Raw genomic sequence first — 19,320 nt, 5'->3', positions numbered from 1 at the left:
TTTTTAATATATTTTTCCCATGTGGAAGTTTCTTTCTATTTTATTTACATCATCTTTGTTTTTAGATATATTTTTCCCATGTGGAATGTTTCCCTCTATTATCAACAGAAATCAAACCTGCATTTGGAGTGGACTACTGTGACTCTTGTGCAGAAAGGTGTGCATTATACTGATGTATTCATTTTCAATTGGCTACCACTCGAATTCAAAAATCTTAGCAGTAATCCACATGCTTTCAAATCGAAACTGAAGAGTTTCCTCACGGGTCACTCCTTCTATTATGTCAAGGACTTCCCTCGAAAACTAAGCTGATTCTTGTGACATTGTTGATTGCTTAAACTTATGGACTGACTTTTTTCAGGTTCATAAACATTTATTTTTATTTGATGTTACTTTTATGTTGTAATTTCTTGTGCTGACACATTCCATGAACTTAGATTTGCTCCCCAATTTGGTCCTGTGAAACTTGATGTGTGTCCTGGGTGACTTTCCCGAAATCTATCACCCCTTCTCCTAGACCTCTCCAGTTGTTTTCCTTCACCCCTCCTCCTTCCTCTTCAACCTTTCTGCCTGAAGGAGGAGCCACTGGCTCCAAAAGCTTACCAATTACAACCATCTTTTATGCATGTGTTCTGCCACCACTAGGTGATAAGATTTTTTTCTATCCAATTAGCATCACACTGCTAGGCCTCCGTCCTGTTTATAGAATTTATTTTCTAACCGGAAATAGGGTCAGCTCCAGTAAGAAAATTCATGTACTTAACATACTGTCATTCTAATGGAATGTAAATGTTTTTTTCTTTTTCATTTTTTTCCGTATCCTGTACTGGTATAACCATGTATAAATTGACTACATCTAGCAAGACCCATACTTATGAGCATCCAAGCTGGCAGATGGCTGGTAATTACAGTTCATTCCTGATATCTCTCTCTCTCTCTCTCTCTCTCTCTCTCTCTCTCTCTCTCTCTCACACACACACACACACACACACACACACACACACACAGAGCCTCTCTAGCAGATGTATCTGTTACCTGTCTCAGCTGCACAGTTCACACTGTAGTAGGAGAATGGATCTTAAATACCCATGCACAATGGCTTTTTTTAACCTTATTTTCCTACTACATTGTTCAGTTCACGTCTTTAAATTCGTCAGAGTTTTGTCATATGGCTTTTTGGATGGAGGATGATGTGTATAATACAGTACACACTTGGATCCAGTGGTTAACCAGTCTGACCCCTGTGTTGTTGCAATACCAGAGTGTTAGAACTTGAGCAAACTGTTGTATCTCTTCAACAGTACTTTGTCATTTTACTTGACAGTACCATTCTGTTTTGTGTTTGTGTGTCTAGTAGTCTTGATGAAACAAGTTAAATGCAGTTGTTTCATTTGTTTTTGGTCACTGTTGTACATGCTATTGTGTTCTAAAAGGCCAATAACACATCTAATTTTAGATTGTGACCAAATAGTTCATGTAGCACACGTAGAATAGTATCAATTTCACCTGTCAGAATGGAACATCTCATAGATGCAGTGCCCCTATGTGGCGTGTTGAGTATGGAGTGTAACTATGGGCCTCATGGAAAAAGGATGACCCGGCTGAGTCACACACTTTTTTTACTCTTAGTCTGATCACAAGGGATGGCCATTATTCCACGTGTTGACCATGTAGGCTGACGTGAGGATCAATGAACTATACTTAATGGGATGTATCTGGAACATCTTAGGCGATTAGAAGTTAGTAGACAGAAACACAATTAAATACTTGGCTTTAATTCAGGATCAGTGATGAACGTTGATCTTGACTTTGTACAATAATATTTACAAGTGCAGTTATAGACTGAACTGCGAATACTGCTTTACAATTCTGATTGCTTCCCACATATAGATCAATTGGCAATGCATAAACTGTATGTGGCACCTGGCTAGGTCATAGCTACTGACTTAGCTGAAGGCTATGCAAACTAGTGTATCTGCAATTGAGATCTCTGAAGCTATAATGAGTGAACCAGTTGGCTGTAGAACTGGGCAGTGTGCTAGCTTATCTCTTAAGACCAGCCACGTGGTGGCGCTCGGTCTGCTAGCGTCAACAGTGGTGACTCGCGGGTCCGATGTGTACTGATGGAACGCTGCTGATTTGAAGCCTACAAACTAGCTAGTGTGGTGTCTTGCAGTGACACAACATGACATCCATGTTGTAATTTGGGTGCTCACAGCCTGTAACATGACACTGTCAGATGGATTTACACTTCACTCTTGACTGTCGGATTCACCATGGTGTTTCAGAATGGTAAAACTTTTACATTTTTTTCTGTGCCTTTTAGAATAAGAAGTTATCCTGTTTAATCATAGGGTTTCATCTTTGTTTCTGGGGCATAAGTACACGACAACAATTAACCATCGTGAGGTACACGGAAGAGGTTATGTCCCACAGAGCCAGTTATTAGGGTTTCTTCCCATTACATTCATATTTGGAGAATGGGAAGAATCACTGTTCGAATGCTTCTGTGCGTGCAGTTATTGGGGTTGTAGTACGGTATATTCCTAGAATCACCATTTAATGCTGGTTCTTGAAACTTTGTTAATAGACTGTCTTGGGATACTGTATGTCTCTCTTCAAGTGTCTCACAGTTCAGTATCTTCAGTAATTCTGTGACACTCCCCCACAGATCAGACAAACATGTGACTATTCGTGCTGGTACAGGCCCCACACACTTGAGCAATATTCTAGAACTAGTCACATGAGATTTTTAAGCAATCTCCTTTGTGGACTTATCACACTTCCCCAGTAATCTACCAATAAACGGAAGTCTACCACCTGCTTTACCCACAAGAGAGCCTACGTTATCATTCACCCATTTCATATCCCTACAAAGTGTTACATTCAGGTACTCTTATAGGTTGGGCGATTCCAACAGTGATTCACTGACATTATAGATACAGGATACTACATTTTTTCATTTGTAAAGAGCACAATTTTACACTTCTGAACATTTAAAGCAAATTGCGAATCTTTGCACCTTTCTGAAATCTTATTGAGACCTGGCTGAATATTTGTGCACCTTCTTTCAGGTAGTACTTCATTATACATAACTGCATCATCTGAAAAAGGTCTGAGGTTGCTATTAATACTGTCTCAACATGAACTGCAAGCGTCCCAACACACTTTCTGGGGTACACCTAAAGTTCCTTTTACGTCTTACGATGACACTCTGTCCAAGATGATAAGCTCTACCTAAAACTTCTCAACAGTGTCACAAATTCCACTGATACCCCATATGATTGTACTTTTTACAAAGAACATAGTTGTGGTACTGATTGCCTTGAGCCAAAGCTTTCAGTATGCCATGTAAGAAAAGTGAGAGTTTGGTTTCACATGATCAATGTTTTTGAAATCCATGCTGGTTGGCTCTGAGGAGGTCATTCTGTTCATAATACCTCATTATGTTTGAGCTCAGAATATGTGGTAGGTTTCTACAACAAACCGATGTCAAGGATATTGGACAGCAGTTTTGTGGATCCCTTCTACTACCCTTCTTGAAGACGGGTGTGATCTGTGCTTGTTTCCAAGAACTACGCACTGCCTTTTGTTCAAGGGATCTACACTAATTCAGCTGCCAAGTCAGCATAAAATCTGACCAAGATTCCATTGGGCCCTGGAGCTTTGTTGAATTTCAATGATTTCAGCTGTTTCTTAACACCACTGACACTAGTACTTTTTCACTCTCTTTTTTTTTTTGTGGTATGAGATAGTAGTGTTATAGTTGGTGCACGAGAGATGGGACACAGCATCTACATCTACATTTATACGCCGCAAACCACCCAACAGTGTGTAGCAGAGGGCACTTTATGTGCCACTGTCATTACCTCCCTTTCCTGTTCCAGTTGCGTATGGTTCGTGGGAAGAACGACTGCCAGAAAGCCTCCGTGTGTGCTCGAATCTCTCTAATTTTGCATTCGTGATCTCCTTGGGAGGTATAAGAAGGGGTAAGTAATATATTCGATACCTCATCCAGAAATGCACCCTCTCGAAACCTGGACACCAAGCTACACCGCGATGAAGACCACCTCTCTTGCAAAGTCTGCCACTCGAGTTTGCTAAATATCTCCGTAACGCTATCACGCTTACCAAATAACCCTGTGATGAAATGCACCGCCCTTCTTTGGACTTTCTCTATCACCTCTGTCCATCCGACCTGGTACGGATCCCACACTGATGAGCAATACTCAAGTATAGGTCGAATGAGTGTTTTGTATGCACTTCCTTTATTCATGAGCTACATTTTCTAAGGACTCTCCCAATGAATCTCAACCTTGCACCCGCCTTACCAACAATTTTATATGATCACTTCAAAATGTTCTGTACGAAAACTCCCAGATATTTTACAGAAGTAACTGCTACCAATGTTTGTTCCGCTATCATATAATAATACAATAAAAGATCCTTCTTTCTATGTATTCACAATACATTACATTTGTCTCTGTTAAGTGTCAGTTGCCACTCCCTGCACCAAGTGTCTATCCACTGCAGATCTTCCTGCATTTTGCTCCAATTATCTAATGCTGCCATTTCTCTGTAAACCACAGCAACATCCACAAAAAGCCACATGGACCATCTGACACTATCTACTAGGTCATTTATATATATTGTGAAAAGCAGTGGTCCCATAACACTCCCCTGTGGCACGCCAGAGGTTACTTCAACATCTCTCCATTGAGAACAACATGCTGTGTTCTGTTTGCTAAAAACTTTTCAATCCAGCCACTCAACTAGTCTGATATTCTGTAGGCTCTTACTTTGTTTATCATGTGACTGTATCGAATGCCTTCCAGAAGTCAAGAAAATTGGCATCTACCAGCCTTCAAGGTCTGGGCAATTGCAGAGGGTGGGCTTATTGGTAGTTGGGAGCTCCAATGTTAGGCGCGTATTGGGGCCCCTTAGGGATATGGCGGCTAAGGAGAGGAAGAAATCCAGTGTGCACTCCGTGTGCATTCCAGGTGGAGTCATTCCTGATGTGGAAAGGGTCCTCCCGGATGCCATGAAGAGCACAGGGTGCAGCCAGCTGCAGGTGGTTGCACATGTCGGCACTAATGACGTGTGTCGCTTTGGATCTGAGGAAATTCTCTCTGGATTCCAGTGGCTATCTGATTTGGTGAAGGCTGCCGGTCTTGCTTACGAGATGAAGGCAGAGCTCACCATCTGCAGCATCGGTGACAGAACTGACTGCGGACCTTTGGTGCAGAGCCAGGTGGAGGGTCTGAATCAAGAGGCTCAGATGGTTTTGCGACCGTGTTGGCTGCAGATTCCTTGACTTGCCCCATAGGGTGGTGGGGTTTTGGGTTCCGCTGAATAGGTCAGGAGTTCACTACACTCAGCTGGCGGCTACACGGGTAGCTGAGGCTGTGTGGCGTGGACTGGGCAGTTTTTTAGGTTAGAAGGACTCAGGAAAGTACGGGGTGGGCTGCAATCTCAAAGGGTGCATGGCAAATACAGGACGTGCTTGGATCAAGGAACAGTCGGAATTGTAGTTGTAAATTGTTGTAGTTGTGCTGGGAAAGTCCATGAGCTTCAAGCGCTAATAGAAAGCACAGAAGCTGAATCGTTATAGGTACAGAAAGCTTGCTAAAGCCTGAAATAAGTTCTGCAGAAATTTTTACGAAGTCTCAGACGATGTTCAGGAAAGATAGATTAGGCAGAATTGGTGGTGCAGTGTTTGTGTCTGTCAGTAGTGGTGTATCTTGTAGTGAAGTCGAAGTAGATACTCCGTGCGAATTTGTATGGGTGGAGGTTATACTTAACAGCCAAACTAAGTTAATAATTGGCTCCTTCTACTGACACCCAGACTCCGATGATATAATTGCTGAACAGTTCAGAAAAAATTTGAGTCTCGTAACAAATAAATAACCCTCTCATACATTTATAGTTGGTGGGGAATTCAACCTTCCCTCGATATGTTGGCAAAAATACTTGTTCAAAACCGGTGGTAGGCAGAAAACATCTTCCAAGACTGTCCACGAGCTCACGCGAATTGTAAATGGTTGCGAAAACACACTTGATCTCTTAGCCACAAACAATTCCGAGCCAATAGAGAGCATCATGACTGATACAGGGATTAGTGATCACAAGGTCGTTGTAGCTAGGCTCAATACCGTTTCTTCCAAATCCACCAGAAACAAAAGCAAAATAATTTTATTTAAAAAAGCACATAAAGTGTCACTAGAAGCCTTCCTAAGAGACAATCTCCATTCCTTCCAAACGGACTATGCAAATGTAGACAAGATGTGGCTCAAAGTCAAAGATATAGGAGCAACAGCAACTGACAGATTCATACCTCATAAATAGGTAAGAGATGGAACTGATCCCCCATGGTACACAAAACAGGTCCGAATGCTGTTGCAGAGGCAACGGAAAAAGCACGCGAAGTTCAGAAGAACGTGAAATCCCGAAGATTGGCTAAAATTTACAGACGCGTGAAATTTGGCATGGACTTCAATGTGAGATGCCTTTAATAGGTTCCACAACAAAACATTGTCTCGAAATTTGGTAGAAAATCCGAAGAAATTCTGGTTGTATGTAAAGTACACAAGCGGCAAGACGCAGTCAATACCTTTGACTGCGCAGTGCCGATGGTACTGTTATCGACGACTGTGCCGCTAAAGCGGAGTTATTGAACGCAGTTTTCCGAAATTCCTTCACCAAGGAAGACAAATGAAATATGCCAGAACTTGAAACACAAACAGCTGCTAGCATGAGTTTCTTAGAAGTAGATACCTTAGGGGTTGCGAAGCAACTCAAATCGCTTGATACGGGCAAGTCTTCAGGTCAATCGTATACCGATTAGGTTCTTTTCAGATTACGCTGATACAATAGCTCCCTACTTAGCAATCATATACAACCGCTCGCTCAACAACAGATCTCTACCTACAGATTGGAAAATTGTGCAGGTCACACCAGTGTTTAAGAAAGGTAGTAGCAGTACTCCATTGTACTACAGACCTATATCATTGACGTCGGTTTGCAATACGGTTTTGGAGCATATACTGTACTCAAACATTATGAATCACCTCGACGGGAACGGTCTGTCGATACGTATCAGCATGGTTTCAGAAAACATCGTTCTTGTGCAAAGCAGCTAGCTCTTTATTCGCACGAAGTAATGGCCACTATCGACAGGGGATCTCAAGTTGATTCCGTATTTCTAGATTCCCGGAAAGCTTTTGACACCGTTCCTCACAAGTGACTTCTAATCAAGCTGCGGACCTATGAGCTATTGTCTCAGTTGTGCGACTGGATTTGTGATTTCCTGTCAGGAAGGTCGCAGTTCGTAGTAATAGACGGCAAATCATCGAGTAAAACTGAAGTGATATCAGGTGTTTCCCAGGGAAGCGTCCTGGGACCTCTGCTCTTCCTGATCTATATAAATGACTGGGTGACAATCTGAGCAGTTCTCTTAGGTTGTTCGCAGATGATGCTGTAATTTACCGTCTAGTAAGGTCATCCGAAGACCAGTATCAGTTGCAAAGCGAGTTAGAAAAGATTGCTTTATGGTGTGGCAGATGGCGGTTGACGCTAAATAACGAAAAGTGTGAGGTGATCCATGTGAGTTCCAAAAGAAATCTGTTGGAAGTCGATTACGCGATAAATAGTATAATTCTCAAGGCTGTCAATTGAACTAAGTACCTGGGTGTTAAAATTACGAACAACTTCCGTTGGAAAGACCACATAGATAATATTGTGGGGAAGGTGAGCCAAAGGTTGTGTTTCATTGGAGGGACACTTAGAAGATGCAACAAGCCCACTAAAAACACAGCTTACACTACACTCATTCGTCCTCTGTTAGAATATTGCTGCGCGGTGTGGGATCCTTACCAGGTGGCATTGATGGAGGACATCGAAAAGGTGAAAAAAAGTGCAGCTCGTTTTGTATTATCATGTAATAGGGGAGAGAGTGTGGCAGATATAATACGCGAGTTGGGATGGAAGTCATTAAAGCAAAGACGTTTTTCAGTGCGGCGAGACCTATTCACGAAATTTCAGTCACCAACTTTCTTTTCCGAATGCGAAAATATTTTGTCGAGCCCAACCTACATAGGTAGGAATGATCATCAAAATAAAATAAGAGAAATCAGAGCTTGAACAGAAAGGTTCAGGTGTTCGTTTTTCCCGCGCGCTGTTCGGGAGTGGAATGGTAGAGAGATAGTATGATTGTGGTTCGATGAACCAGCTGCCAAGCACTTAAATGTGAATTGTAGAGTAATCACGTAGATGTAGATGTAATATTTTCTGGGTCTCATGAACAAATAAAGTGAGTTGGGTTTCACATGATCACTGTTTCCGGTCCATGTTGACTCCTACAGAGTAGATTCTGGATTTCCAGAAATGACATGATACGCGAGCAATTAACATGTCCTCAAATTCTACAACAGATCGATGTCAGAGATATAGGCCTATAGTTTTGCACACCTGCTCGACGACCCTTATTGAAAACTGGAACTACCTGTGCTCTTTTCCAATCATTTGGAACCTTCCGTTCCTCTAGAGACTTGCGCTACACGGCTGTCAGAAGGGGGGCAAGTTCTTTCGTGTACTCTGTGTAGAATTGAATTGGTATCCCGTCTGGTCCAGTGGACTTTACTTCGTTGAGTGATTTGAGTTGCTTTTCTATTCCTTGGACACTTATTTCGATGTCAGCCATTTTTTCGTTCCTGCGAGGATTTAGAGAAGAAACTGCAGTGCAGTCTTCCTCTGTGAAACAGCGTGGAAAAAGGTGTTTAGTATTTCAGCTTTATGGGTCTCATCCTCTGTTTCAATGCCATTATCATCCCAGAGTGTCTGGATATACTGTTTCGATACAGTTACTGAGTTAACGTAAGGACTTTCCGTCAACTCGGTACATAGAATTTTACTTTCGAATTCACTGAACACTACACGCATAACCCTCCTTACACTAACTTTAACATCGTTTGGCTTCTGTCTGTCTCAGAGGTTTTGGCTGCGTTTACATTTGCAGTGAAGCTCTCTTTGCTTTCGCAATAGTTTCCTAACTTTGTTGTTGAGCCAATGTGGGCTTTTCCCGTCCCTCACAGTTTTACTCGGCACGTACATGTCTAAAACTCATTTTACGATTGCCTTTAACTTTTTCCATAAACACTCAAAATTGTCAGTGTTGAAACAGAAATTTTTGTTTTGATCTGTTAGGTAGTCTGTAATCTTCCTCCTATTACTCTTGCTAAACAGATAAATCTTCCTCCCTTTTTTTATATTCCTATTTACTTCCATATTCAGGGATGCTGCAATGGCCTTATGATCACCGATTCCCTGTTCTGCGCTTACGGAGTTGAAAAGTTCAGGTCTGTTTGTTGTCAGTATGTCCAAGATGTTATCTCCACGAGTCGGTTCTCTGTTTAATTGCTTGAGGTAATTTTCGGATAGTGCACTCAGTATAATGTCACTCGATGCTCTGTCCCCACCACCTGTCCTAAACATCTGAGTGTCCCAGTCTATATCTGGTAAACTGAAATCTCCACATAAGACTATAACATGCTGAGGAAATTTATGTGAGATGTGTTCCAGATTTTCTCTCAGTTGTTCTGCCACTAATGCTGCTGAGTCGGGAGGTCGGTAAAAGGAGCCAATTAATAACCCAGCTCGGCTGTTGAGTATAACCTCCACCCATAATAATTCACAGGGACTATCCACTTCTATTTCACTACAGGATAAACTACTACTAACAGCGACAAACACACCACCACCGGTTGCATGCACTCTATCCTTTCTAAACACCGTCTGTGCCTTTATAAAATTTTGGAATAATTTATCTCTGGCTTCAGCCAGCTTTCTGTACCTATAACGATTTCAGCTTCGGTGCTTTCTATCAGTGCTTAAAGTTCCGGTACTTTACCTACACAGCTTCAACAGTTTACAATTACAATACCGATTGTTTCTTGGTCCCCGCAGGTCCTGACTTTGCCCCGCAGTCTTTGAGGCTGTTGCCCTTTCTGTACTTGCCCAAGGCCATCTAACCTAAAAAACTGTGCAGTTCACACCACACAACTCCTGCTACCCGTGTAGCTGCCTTCTGTGTGTAGTGGACTCCTGACCTATTCAGCGGAACCCGAAACCCCACTACCCTATGGCGCAAGTCGAGGAGTCTGCAGCCCACACGGTCGCAGAACCATCTCAGCCTCTGATTCAGACCCTCCACTCGGTTCTGTACCAAAGGTCCGCAGCCAGTCCTGTCGACGTTGCTGCAGATGGTGAGCTCTGCTTTCATCCTGCTAGCAAGACTGGCAGTCTTCACCAAGTCAGATAGCCGCCAGAAGCCAGAGAGGATTTCCTCTGATCCATAACGAGACACATCATTTGTGCCGATATGAGTGACCACCTGCACATGTGTGCACCCTGTGCCTTTCATGGGATCCCAAAGGACCCTTTCCACATCTGAAATGACTCCCCCCGGTATGCACACGGAGTGCACATTGGTTTTCTTGCCCTCCCTTGCAGCCACATCCCTAAGGGGCCCCATTACGCGCCCGACATTGAAGCTCCCGACTACCAGTAAGCCCACCCTCTGCGACTGCCCCACCATGTTATAGCTCTGGGTGGAGATTTTAATTTGCCGGATATAGACTGGGAGACTCAAACGTTCATAACAAGTGGCAGGGACAAAGAATCCAGTGAAATATTTTTAAGTGCCTTATCTGAAAACTACTTTGGGCAGTTAAACAGAGAACCGACTCGTGGTAATAACATATTAGACCTTCTGGTGACAAACAGACCCGAACTATTTGATACAGTTAATGCAGAACAGGGAATCAGCGATCATAAAGCGGTTACTGCATCAATGATTTCAGCCTTAAATAAAAATATTAAAAAAGGTGGGAAGATTTTTCTGTTTAGCAAAAGTGACAAAAAGCAGATTACAGAGTACCTGACGGCTCAACACAAAAGCTTTGTCTCAAGTACAGATAGTGTTGAGGATCAGTGGACAAAGTTCAAAACCATAGTACAATACGCGTTAGATGAGTATGTGCCAAGCAAGATCGTAAGGGATGGAAAAGAGCCACCGTGGTACAACAACCGAGTTAGAAAACTGCTGCGGAAGCAAAGGGAACTTCGCAGCAAACATAAACATAGCCAAAGCCTTGCAGACAAACAAAAATTACACAAAGCGAAATGTAGTGTGAGGAGGGCTATGCGAGAGGCGTTCAATGATTTCGAAAGTAAAGTTCCATGTACTGACTTGGTAGAAAATCCTAAGAAATTTTGGTCCTATGTCAAAGCGGTAGGTGGATCAAAACAAAATGTCCAGACACTCTGTGACCAAAATGGTACTGAAACAGAGGATGACAGACTAAAGGCCGAAATACTAAATGTCTTTTTTCAAAGCTGTTTCACAGAGGAAGACTGCAGTGTAGTTCCTTCTCTAGAGTGTCGCACAGATGACAAAATTGTAAATATCGAAATAGACGACAGAGGGATAGAGAAACAATTAAAATCACTCAAAAGAGGAAAGGCCGCTGGACGTGATGGGATACCAGTTCGATTTTACACAGAAAATGCGAAGGAACTTGCCCCCCTTCATGCAGCAGTGTACCGTAGGTCTCTAGAAGAGCGTAGCGTACCAAAGGATTGGAAAAGGGCACAGGTCATCCCCACTTTCAAGAAGGGACGTCGAACAGATGTGCAGAACTACAGACCTATATCTCTAATGTCGATCAGTTGTAGAATTTTGGAATACGTATTATGTTCGAGCATCATGACTTTTCTGGAGACTAGAAATCTACTCTGTAGGAATCAGCATGGGTTTCGAAGAAGACGGTCGTGTGAAACCCAGCTCGCGCTATTCGTCCACGAGACTCAGAGGGCTATAGACACGGGTTCACAGGTAGATGCCGTGTTTCTTGACTTCCACAAGGCGTTCGATACAGTTCCCCACAGTCGTTTATTCAACAAAGTAAGAGCGTATGGACTATCAGACCAATTGTGTGATTGGATTGAGGAGTTCCTAGATAACAGAACGCAGCATGTCATTCTCAATGAAGAGAAGTAAGAGTGATTTCAGGTGTGCCGCAGGGGAGTGTCATAGGACCGTTGCTATTTACAATATACATAAATGACATGGTGGATGACATCGGAAGTTCACTGAGGATTTTTGCAGATGATGCTGTGGTGTATCGAGAGGTTGTAACTATGGAAAACTGTACTGAAATGCAGGAGGATCTGCAGTGAATTGACGCGTGGTGCAGGGAATGGCAATTCAATCTCAATGTAGGCAAGTGTAATGTGTTGCGAATACGTAGAAAGACAGATCCCTTATCATTTAGCTACAAAATAGCAGGTCAGCAACTGGAAGCAGTTAATTCCATAAATTATTCGGGAGTACACATTAGGAGTGGTTTAAAATGGAATGATCATATAAAGTTGATCGTCGGTAAAGCAGATACCAGACTGAGATTCATTGGAAGAATCCTAAGGAAATGCAATCCGAAAACAAAGGAAGTAGGTTACAGTACGCTTGTTCGCCCACTGATGGAATACTGCTCAGCAGTGTGGGATCCGTACCAGATAGGGTTGATAGAAGAGATAGAGAAGATCCAACGGAGAGCAGCGCACTTCGCTACAGGATCATTTAGTAATCGCGAAAACATTACGGAGATGATAGATAAACTCCAGTGGAAGACTCTGCAGGAGAGACGCTCAGTAGCTCGGTACGGGCTTTTGTTAAAGTTTCGAGAACATACCTTCACCAAAGAGTCAAGCAGTATATTGCTCCCTCCTACGTATATCTCACGAAGAGACCATGAGGATAAAATCAGAGAGATTAGAGCCCACACAGAAGCATACCGACAATCCTTCTTTCCACGAACAATACGAGACTGGAATAGAAGGGAGAACCGATAGAGGCACTCAGGGTACCCTCCGCCACACACCATCAGGTGGCCTGCGGAGTACGGATGTAGATAGATCTTGGAGACTGAGGGGCAACCTCTGGAACAGGACATGCAGCCATGTCCGGCCAAAGATCAGTATCAGCCAGAGACAGAGCCTGAAACCGGTTCGTCAGACAAACTGGACAGGCCTTCCATTCAGCCCTCCGCAATGTCTTTCGCCTACTGCCACATCTCGAGATGACCTGCCACTCTACCACGGGTGACGGGTCAGCCTCAATGTGGGCAGTATTCCGGGCAGCAACAGCCCAAGTCCGATCGGGGGATGCGTGGGACGAGCTGGCCGTCCTCGACAAACCCCTGTCCGGACCGCCACAGTGAAGCCCATTGGCAACAGCCTCAAGCTGTGTGACCAAAGCCAACATTGCCTGAAGCTGGGAGTGAAGGGATGCCAACTCAGCCCGCATCCGAACACAGCAGTCGCAGTCCCTATCCATGCTAAATACTGTTGTTATAAGAACGTCTGAACTAATCTACAGAGAGCACAAACAATTCGATACAAAATTTAAACGGTTATTAAAAATACAAGGCTGCCTAGTAAATGTAGTAATGCTGCTACTTGTGCCCTGCCGACACACTGCTCGGCGGCAGAAGGCTAACTGGACTGTCAGTAATGTACAAAGACTATTTGAAAGTAATAAACAAATGACAGACGACTACGCGACTTTACACATCACAGATATTAAAATGCAAATCTGCCCTGCTAATTACGAAACTACACAATGATTTGACAGATTTAACTAAACAAGTGTGCTAAGAACCCTCAAACAAATTTTCCACTTATATGAACACTAAATAAGCCACTTGCTGCTACTTGTGCACTGCTCACACACTGCTCAGTGACGCCCACATGTTCATTTCACGAATGTACCGTGAATATCAGGAATATGATAAAACATCAAATCTCCGACATCGCTGTGGCCCGAAAACAGGACTAACGACAACTGAAAAAAATCATTCAATGTTACAGACGTGCAACCTTTCTGCAAATTGCTCCATTTTCAATGCTGGGCCATCAACAAGTGTCAGCATGTGAACCATTCAACAAAACATCATCGATATCAGCTTTCGGAGACAAAGGTACACTCATGTATCCTTGGCTGCACAACACGAAGCTTTACGCCTTGCCTGGGCCCGTCAATATTGACGTCGGACTGTTGATGACTGGAAACATGTTGTCTGGTCGGACTAGTCTAGTTTAAATTGTACTGAACAGATGGACGTGTACAGGTATGGAGGCAACCTCATCATGAACCCTGCATGTCAGCAGCAAACTGTTCAACTTGGAGGAGGCTCTGTGATGGTGTAGGCTTGTGCAGTTAGAGTGATGTGGGACCCCTGATACGTCTAGATAAGACTCTGACAGGTGACACGTACATAAGCATCCTGTATTATCACTTGCATCCATTCTGTCCATTGCGCATTCTGACAGACTTGAACAATCCCAGCAGGATTATGCGAAAACTTACATGTCCAGAATTCCTGCAGTGTGGCTCCAGGAACTCTCCTCCGAGTTTAAACACTTCCGCTGGCTACCAATCTCCCCAGATATGAACATTACCGAACATATCTGGGACGCCTTGCAACCTGCTGTTCAGAAGAGATTGCCACCCCTTCCTAATACTCTTACAAACTTATGGACAATACTGCAGGATTCATGGTGTCAATCCACTCCAGTACTACAAAGATTCCAAGACTTACCAAGCGGGAAAGCGCCGGCAGACAGGCACATGAACAAAACACACAAACACACACACAGAATTGGTTTTGTCTAAAGTTTTGTTAGATCACATCAGTCTGGTGGATGATAGAAGAATGTAAGTATCATTTTATGACAAACCCTGTTACTGTGTCTTGCCCGAACACACTCAAATGCATCTTGTTGATTTGAGATTTAAGCTGACTGTCAACACCATCACATGATATTCAAAATATACAGATTGGACAATATGTTTTACAAATGTTTCTTTCCTGTGAATATATGAAACTGTAATTTATGTACATTTTTGATATGGAAGTAAGGACATTAACTGATTTCACAACCAAAACAGATCAAGGAAATTAATACTTAAGTAATACATACTACAACTATATTATGCATAGACTTGCTTGGTGTACCTCAACAGGTACACCGAAAGATGAGGCTGGAGGGCTTCAAATCGATAAAACTGAAACTCATTAAATTTTAGATTGAGATAAATTGATTAACTCTCTCAATTTATATTATGGATACACTCTAGCAATTGTGCTAACAATGGAAAGTTTAATTCAAGTTCTTGGAAACTTTCCTGTTTTCTTCAAATCACGGTAACCGTTTTTGACTGTATAAATGAAAATTCCTACATGCATACTTCAGTAACAATTGAAAACAATATAATTTACTTTGAATTGAAAAACTTACTTGTGTCCACATATCAAAATTTTTTCGCACTCTTTAGTACATCTCAGGTGAACCCGACCTTGGAAGCATTCTGAACAGGTTCCAGAACATACATGTCCACAGTCCAGAAGAGCATTGCATGGTTCACTGCAAAATGTTGAAACTTCTCCCAGCATTACAATTTCTGGGGAAAAAAAGAAAAAAAACATTGTTCATCTTAAGATAAAGTATTTTCAGTTTAGTTGTATTTATATTCCACAGATCATAACTGCAACCTCTCTCTATGCTGTGGAGCAAAGCAGTTTTTTCAGTGAAAAATATGGCAACACACTGATCGCCTACACAACAGCCATAAGCTATTTTTTTAAAAAATTAACACATAGTGAGTTGCACTTAATTGCTCTCTCTCTCTCTCTGTATGTGTAGGTGTATGTGTGTGTGTGGGGGGGGGGGGGGGGGGTGGGGGGGGGGGGGTCTGCGTTCCCACACTGAGATAGTACTACACGAGTGGAAAGAGGTGTCAAGCAAATACTACTTCAGTTTGTGCTCAAAGTGTATTTTATTATCTATTAGATGATATTACCTGTTAGATAAAGAGGCCTGCATAAGATAGGCCAACATGGAGAGCTGTATCAAAGCAGTCTTATAATTGAAGACCTCAGCAGCAACCCAGTATGTTACATTAGCCCAAAAAATTGCCCTGCAAAAAACCAGTACCATGCATACTGGAAAAGCAGCTGAACTAAGGTGAGTCCTTTGTCTAGCTAGAGGACACACACACACACACACACACACACACACACACACACACACACATATGTGACCAGTACAAAGTGCTGAATGGTTGCATCCAGCCAGTACAATGTATGGGCACAACCATGAACCTGCTGCCTCTCCTACTCAACAATAATTCAACTTTCTTGTGATGCTATCTTGGTTCACACATTTAAAATTTTTAGTTAAGTCACAAAATATCTCCAGAAATCATCATTGGAAATTAAGTGTTTGCCCTAGGATTAATGATTCGACTTAGTTCAGATATAGTAAGATGGTTTTGGTAGAAAGTGTATGATCAGGAGGAGAGGAGACCACTCTCTGGATAGCAGAAGTGAAGAGTCATCAATAGGGACATGTGCATGCCCCCCCCCCCCCCTTCCCACACAAATATTTGACCGGTACAATGTGCAGGCTGGTTGTGTCCAGCCAGTACAATGTAGGGGCACAAGTGTGTGTGTGTGTGTGTGTGTGTGTGTGTGTGTGTGTGTGTGTCTGGGGAGGAGGGGGTGCAGCAGGTTCATGATTTGATCACAACCAAATATTTCCAATGATGATGATTTCTGATCTCCCACAAGTCCAACCCCTCATCCAAGTCATGGGAGATGGGCAATGGCATAAAGTAGGAGATTGCCTGTACGAGCGAGGTACAGTGAGGACTGTCTGTGCCCCAGGACCACTACGGTAGCTGTGAAGATCCTTCGGGAACCCTGAAAAGTGACGGCTAATGGGGCTCTGGTGAAGACAGAAGGACTGGCGGCGTGTGAAAGCACGTTCAGAGCACACAGGGACAGAAACAAAGGTGTGCGCGAGAGCAGTTAAAGGGTTAAACACACACATTGAAAGAGAAAGACAAGGTTGCGAAAGTGTGATTGGAACAGAGGATTGGGGCTGCTGAAATGAGGAAGGTGAAAGAAGAGTTCTGTCAAAGGAATAGCTTGCTGGTTAGGAACTCTTTGTTCAGGAAAGGAGAGAACCACAAGATTACTTGGTACTGTCAAGACTTAAAGAGAAAGTCCTGTACGATAGTAAGATGAATAGGAATATCATTGACATTAAGGTAACAACGCAATAAAAAAAGATGGAAAGAAACACCCTGGTGGAACGATAAAACAAAGGATTTAGTAGAGAAGAAGAATAGAGCCTTTAGGGTATGGTTCCACAAGAGAACAGTAGAGACAAGAGAAGAGTATCAGGCAAGAAAGAAAGAAGCAAAACAAGTGGTGGCGGAGGAAAGAAGAAAGAGGATGCAACAGTGGACCAGAATGATGGAAAAGGATAGAGAAGATTCAAACAGATGTTATATGGGATGATTAAAAGTACGAGGAAGAATGGTACGACAGACTATGCTCGAATGGTGAACAAAAGTGGACAAGATATAGAGAATTAAGGAAGAACTCAAGAATACGTGGAAGGAGTATTTTGAAGAACTCCTGAACCCGAATGGAGATCTAGATGAGGAGGAACAAGCTGAGGACAAAAAAGAAGAGAAGGAACAGCAAATAGAAAACGACCTTACATGGGGAAAAGTGGAAGAGGCATTGGGCAAGATGAAGTGAGGGAAATCACCAGGTCTGGATGAGCTAAGTGCAGAGATGGTTAGCGCAGCAGGAGACGTGGGGATACAATGGCTATATCGAGTAATATAAATTGTGTGGTGACAGAAGATGATTCCAAAAGACTGGAAGAAGGGAATAACTGTCCCGATCTTTAAGAAGGGAAATAGAAAAGAGTGCAAGAACTATTGGGGGATAACATTGATGAGTCATTGTGCAAAGATCTTTGAGGAAATTTTGGAAGCACAAATTTGGGTAAAATTAGATGGAAGAATTAGAGAAGAGCAACATGGCTTCAGAACAGAAAGGTCCATGGTGCATCTAATTTTTGCTGTAAGACAAGTGCAGGAACAGGACTTTGAGTATGGAACAGATCTACTAATGACCTTCCTGGACACTGAAAAAGCATATGACAGTGTACATAGGAAAATTGTGTAAAGCCCTTTAGAACAGAGCAGTAGCAAAACAGATTATTTGGAGGATAAGGCAGATCTACCACGTAAGTGTGAGCTGAATGATAGCGAGAGGAGAGAGATCAGCTTGGATTGAAAAGAAAAATGGCTTAAGCAGGGAAGTGAACTTTCACCATTACTCTTCATTGTAGTGATGGATGATACAATGAGTACAGTAGCAAACGAAATTAGTGAAAGGAAGATGAAAGTTATGGTGTTTGCAGATGATCCGATGATTTGGGGGAATAAGGAGGATTAAGTACAAGAGCAGTTGGACTTATGGGAACAAACAGTACAAGAATATGGGATGAAATTTAGTATAAGTAATATTGAGATGATTATAACAAGAAAGAATGAGAGAGAGACAACTGGAGTAACAATGGGGGAGGGGGGACTGAGAAGAGTGGAGAGTTTCAAGTACCTAGGGAGCCTGATACAGGAAGATGGAAAAAACAACAGAGAAATAAAAGAGCAGGGGAGAAAATCAGAAGCATTCTGGAAGTGTGTCAGAAGCCTGATATGAAGCAAGGATGTACTCCAACTCAGTAAAAAGGTTATATACCAGTCACACTATGTCCTGATGCTGACATATGCTTCAGAAACCTGGGTTCTGAAAGGAAGAGAGAAAAGCAAATTACAAGTTAGTGAGATGAAATTCTTGAGAAACAATATTTAAGGAATTAGAGGATCAGGGAGTTAATGAATGTGGAACCATTACAGGAGGAGGTAAAGAAATCAAGGTTGAGATGGTATGGACACGTTAATAGAATGGAGAAGAGGATACCCAGGAAGATACACGGGATTAAACTGGAAAGAAAGAGACGAAGAGGAAGACCGAGAGACAGACAGCTGAAAGGAGTAGAGGAATGCGTCCAAAAGAAAGGAGAAGATTGAACCAAGGTGAAGACAGAGAGATGGTGGCAAGACAGAAGACGATGGAGAAGCCTATGTTCCATACAGACCCGGCCAGAGGCTGGAAACTGTCCAAGATGATGATGATGATTTCTGACAAGACAAGATAAGGCTTGCATTTTGTCCATGAGTGGGTGTCATATTGTGTAGTTAGCTGGGCATCATTTGCAAAAGGGAGGTACCCAGGTGTGAATTCCATTTTTAATTTGTCATATAAAATCAATTTCTGCAGTAGTGCCTTTAATATATCATCTGTCATTATAGATATACGCTATACAGTTGACAGTTCTTTT

The 19,320-nt window shown here is 42.6% G+C and overlaps 1 protein-coding gene across 1 annotated transcript in view; it reads right to left on the bottom strand.

Moving 5' to 3' along the window:
- Positions 1-19,320, bottom strand: part of LOC126273167 (NFX1-type zinc finger-containing protein 1-like) — a 255,031-nt gene that overhangs the window by 67,874 nt on the left and 167,837 nt on the right. The window contains exon 11 of the mRNA XM_049976640.1: positions 15,355-15,517. Within this exon, the coding sequence (XP_049832597.1) occupies positions 15,355-15,517 (163 nt within the window). The remainder of the gene's footprint in view (positions 1-15,354; positions 15,518-19,320) is intronic.

The sequence above is a fragment of the Schistocerca gregaria genome, chromosome 5 (assembly GCF_023897955.1).
Source record: "Schistocerca gregaria isolate iqSchGreg1 chromosome 5, iqSchGreg1.2, whole genome shotgun sequence".
Classification (NCBI taxonomy): domain Eukaryota; kingdom Metazoa; phylum Arthropoda; class Insecta; order Orthoptera; family Acrididae; genus Schistocerca; species Schistocerca gregaria.
The sequence above is the reverse complement of the archived record's forward strand: the minus strand, read 5'-3'. Positions and strand labels throughout refer to the sequence as shown.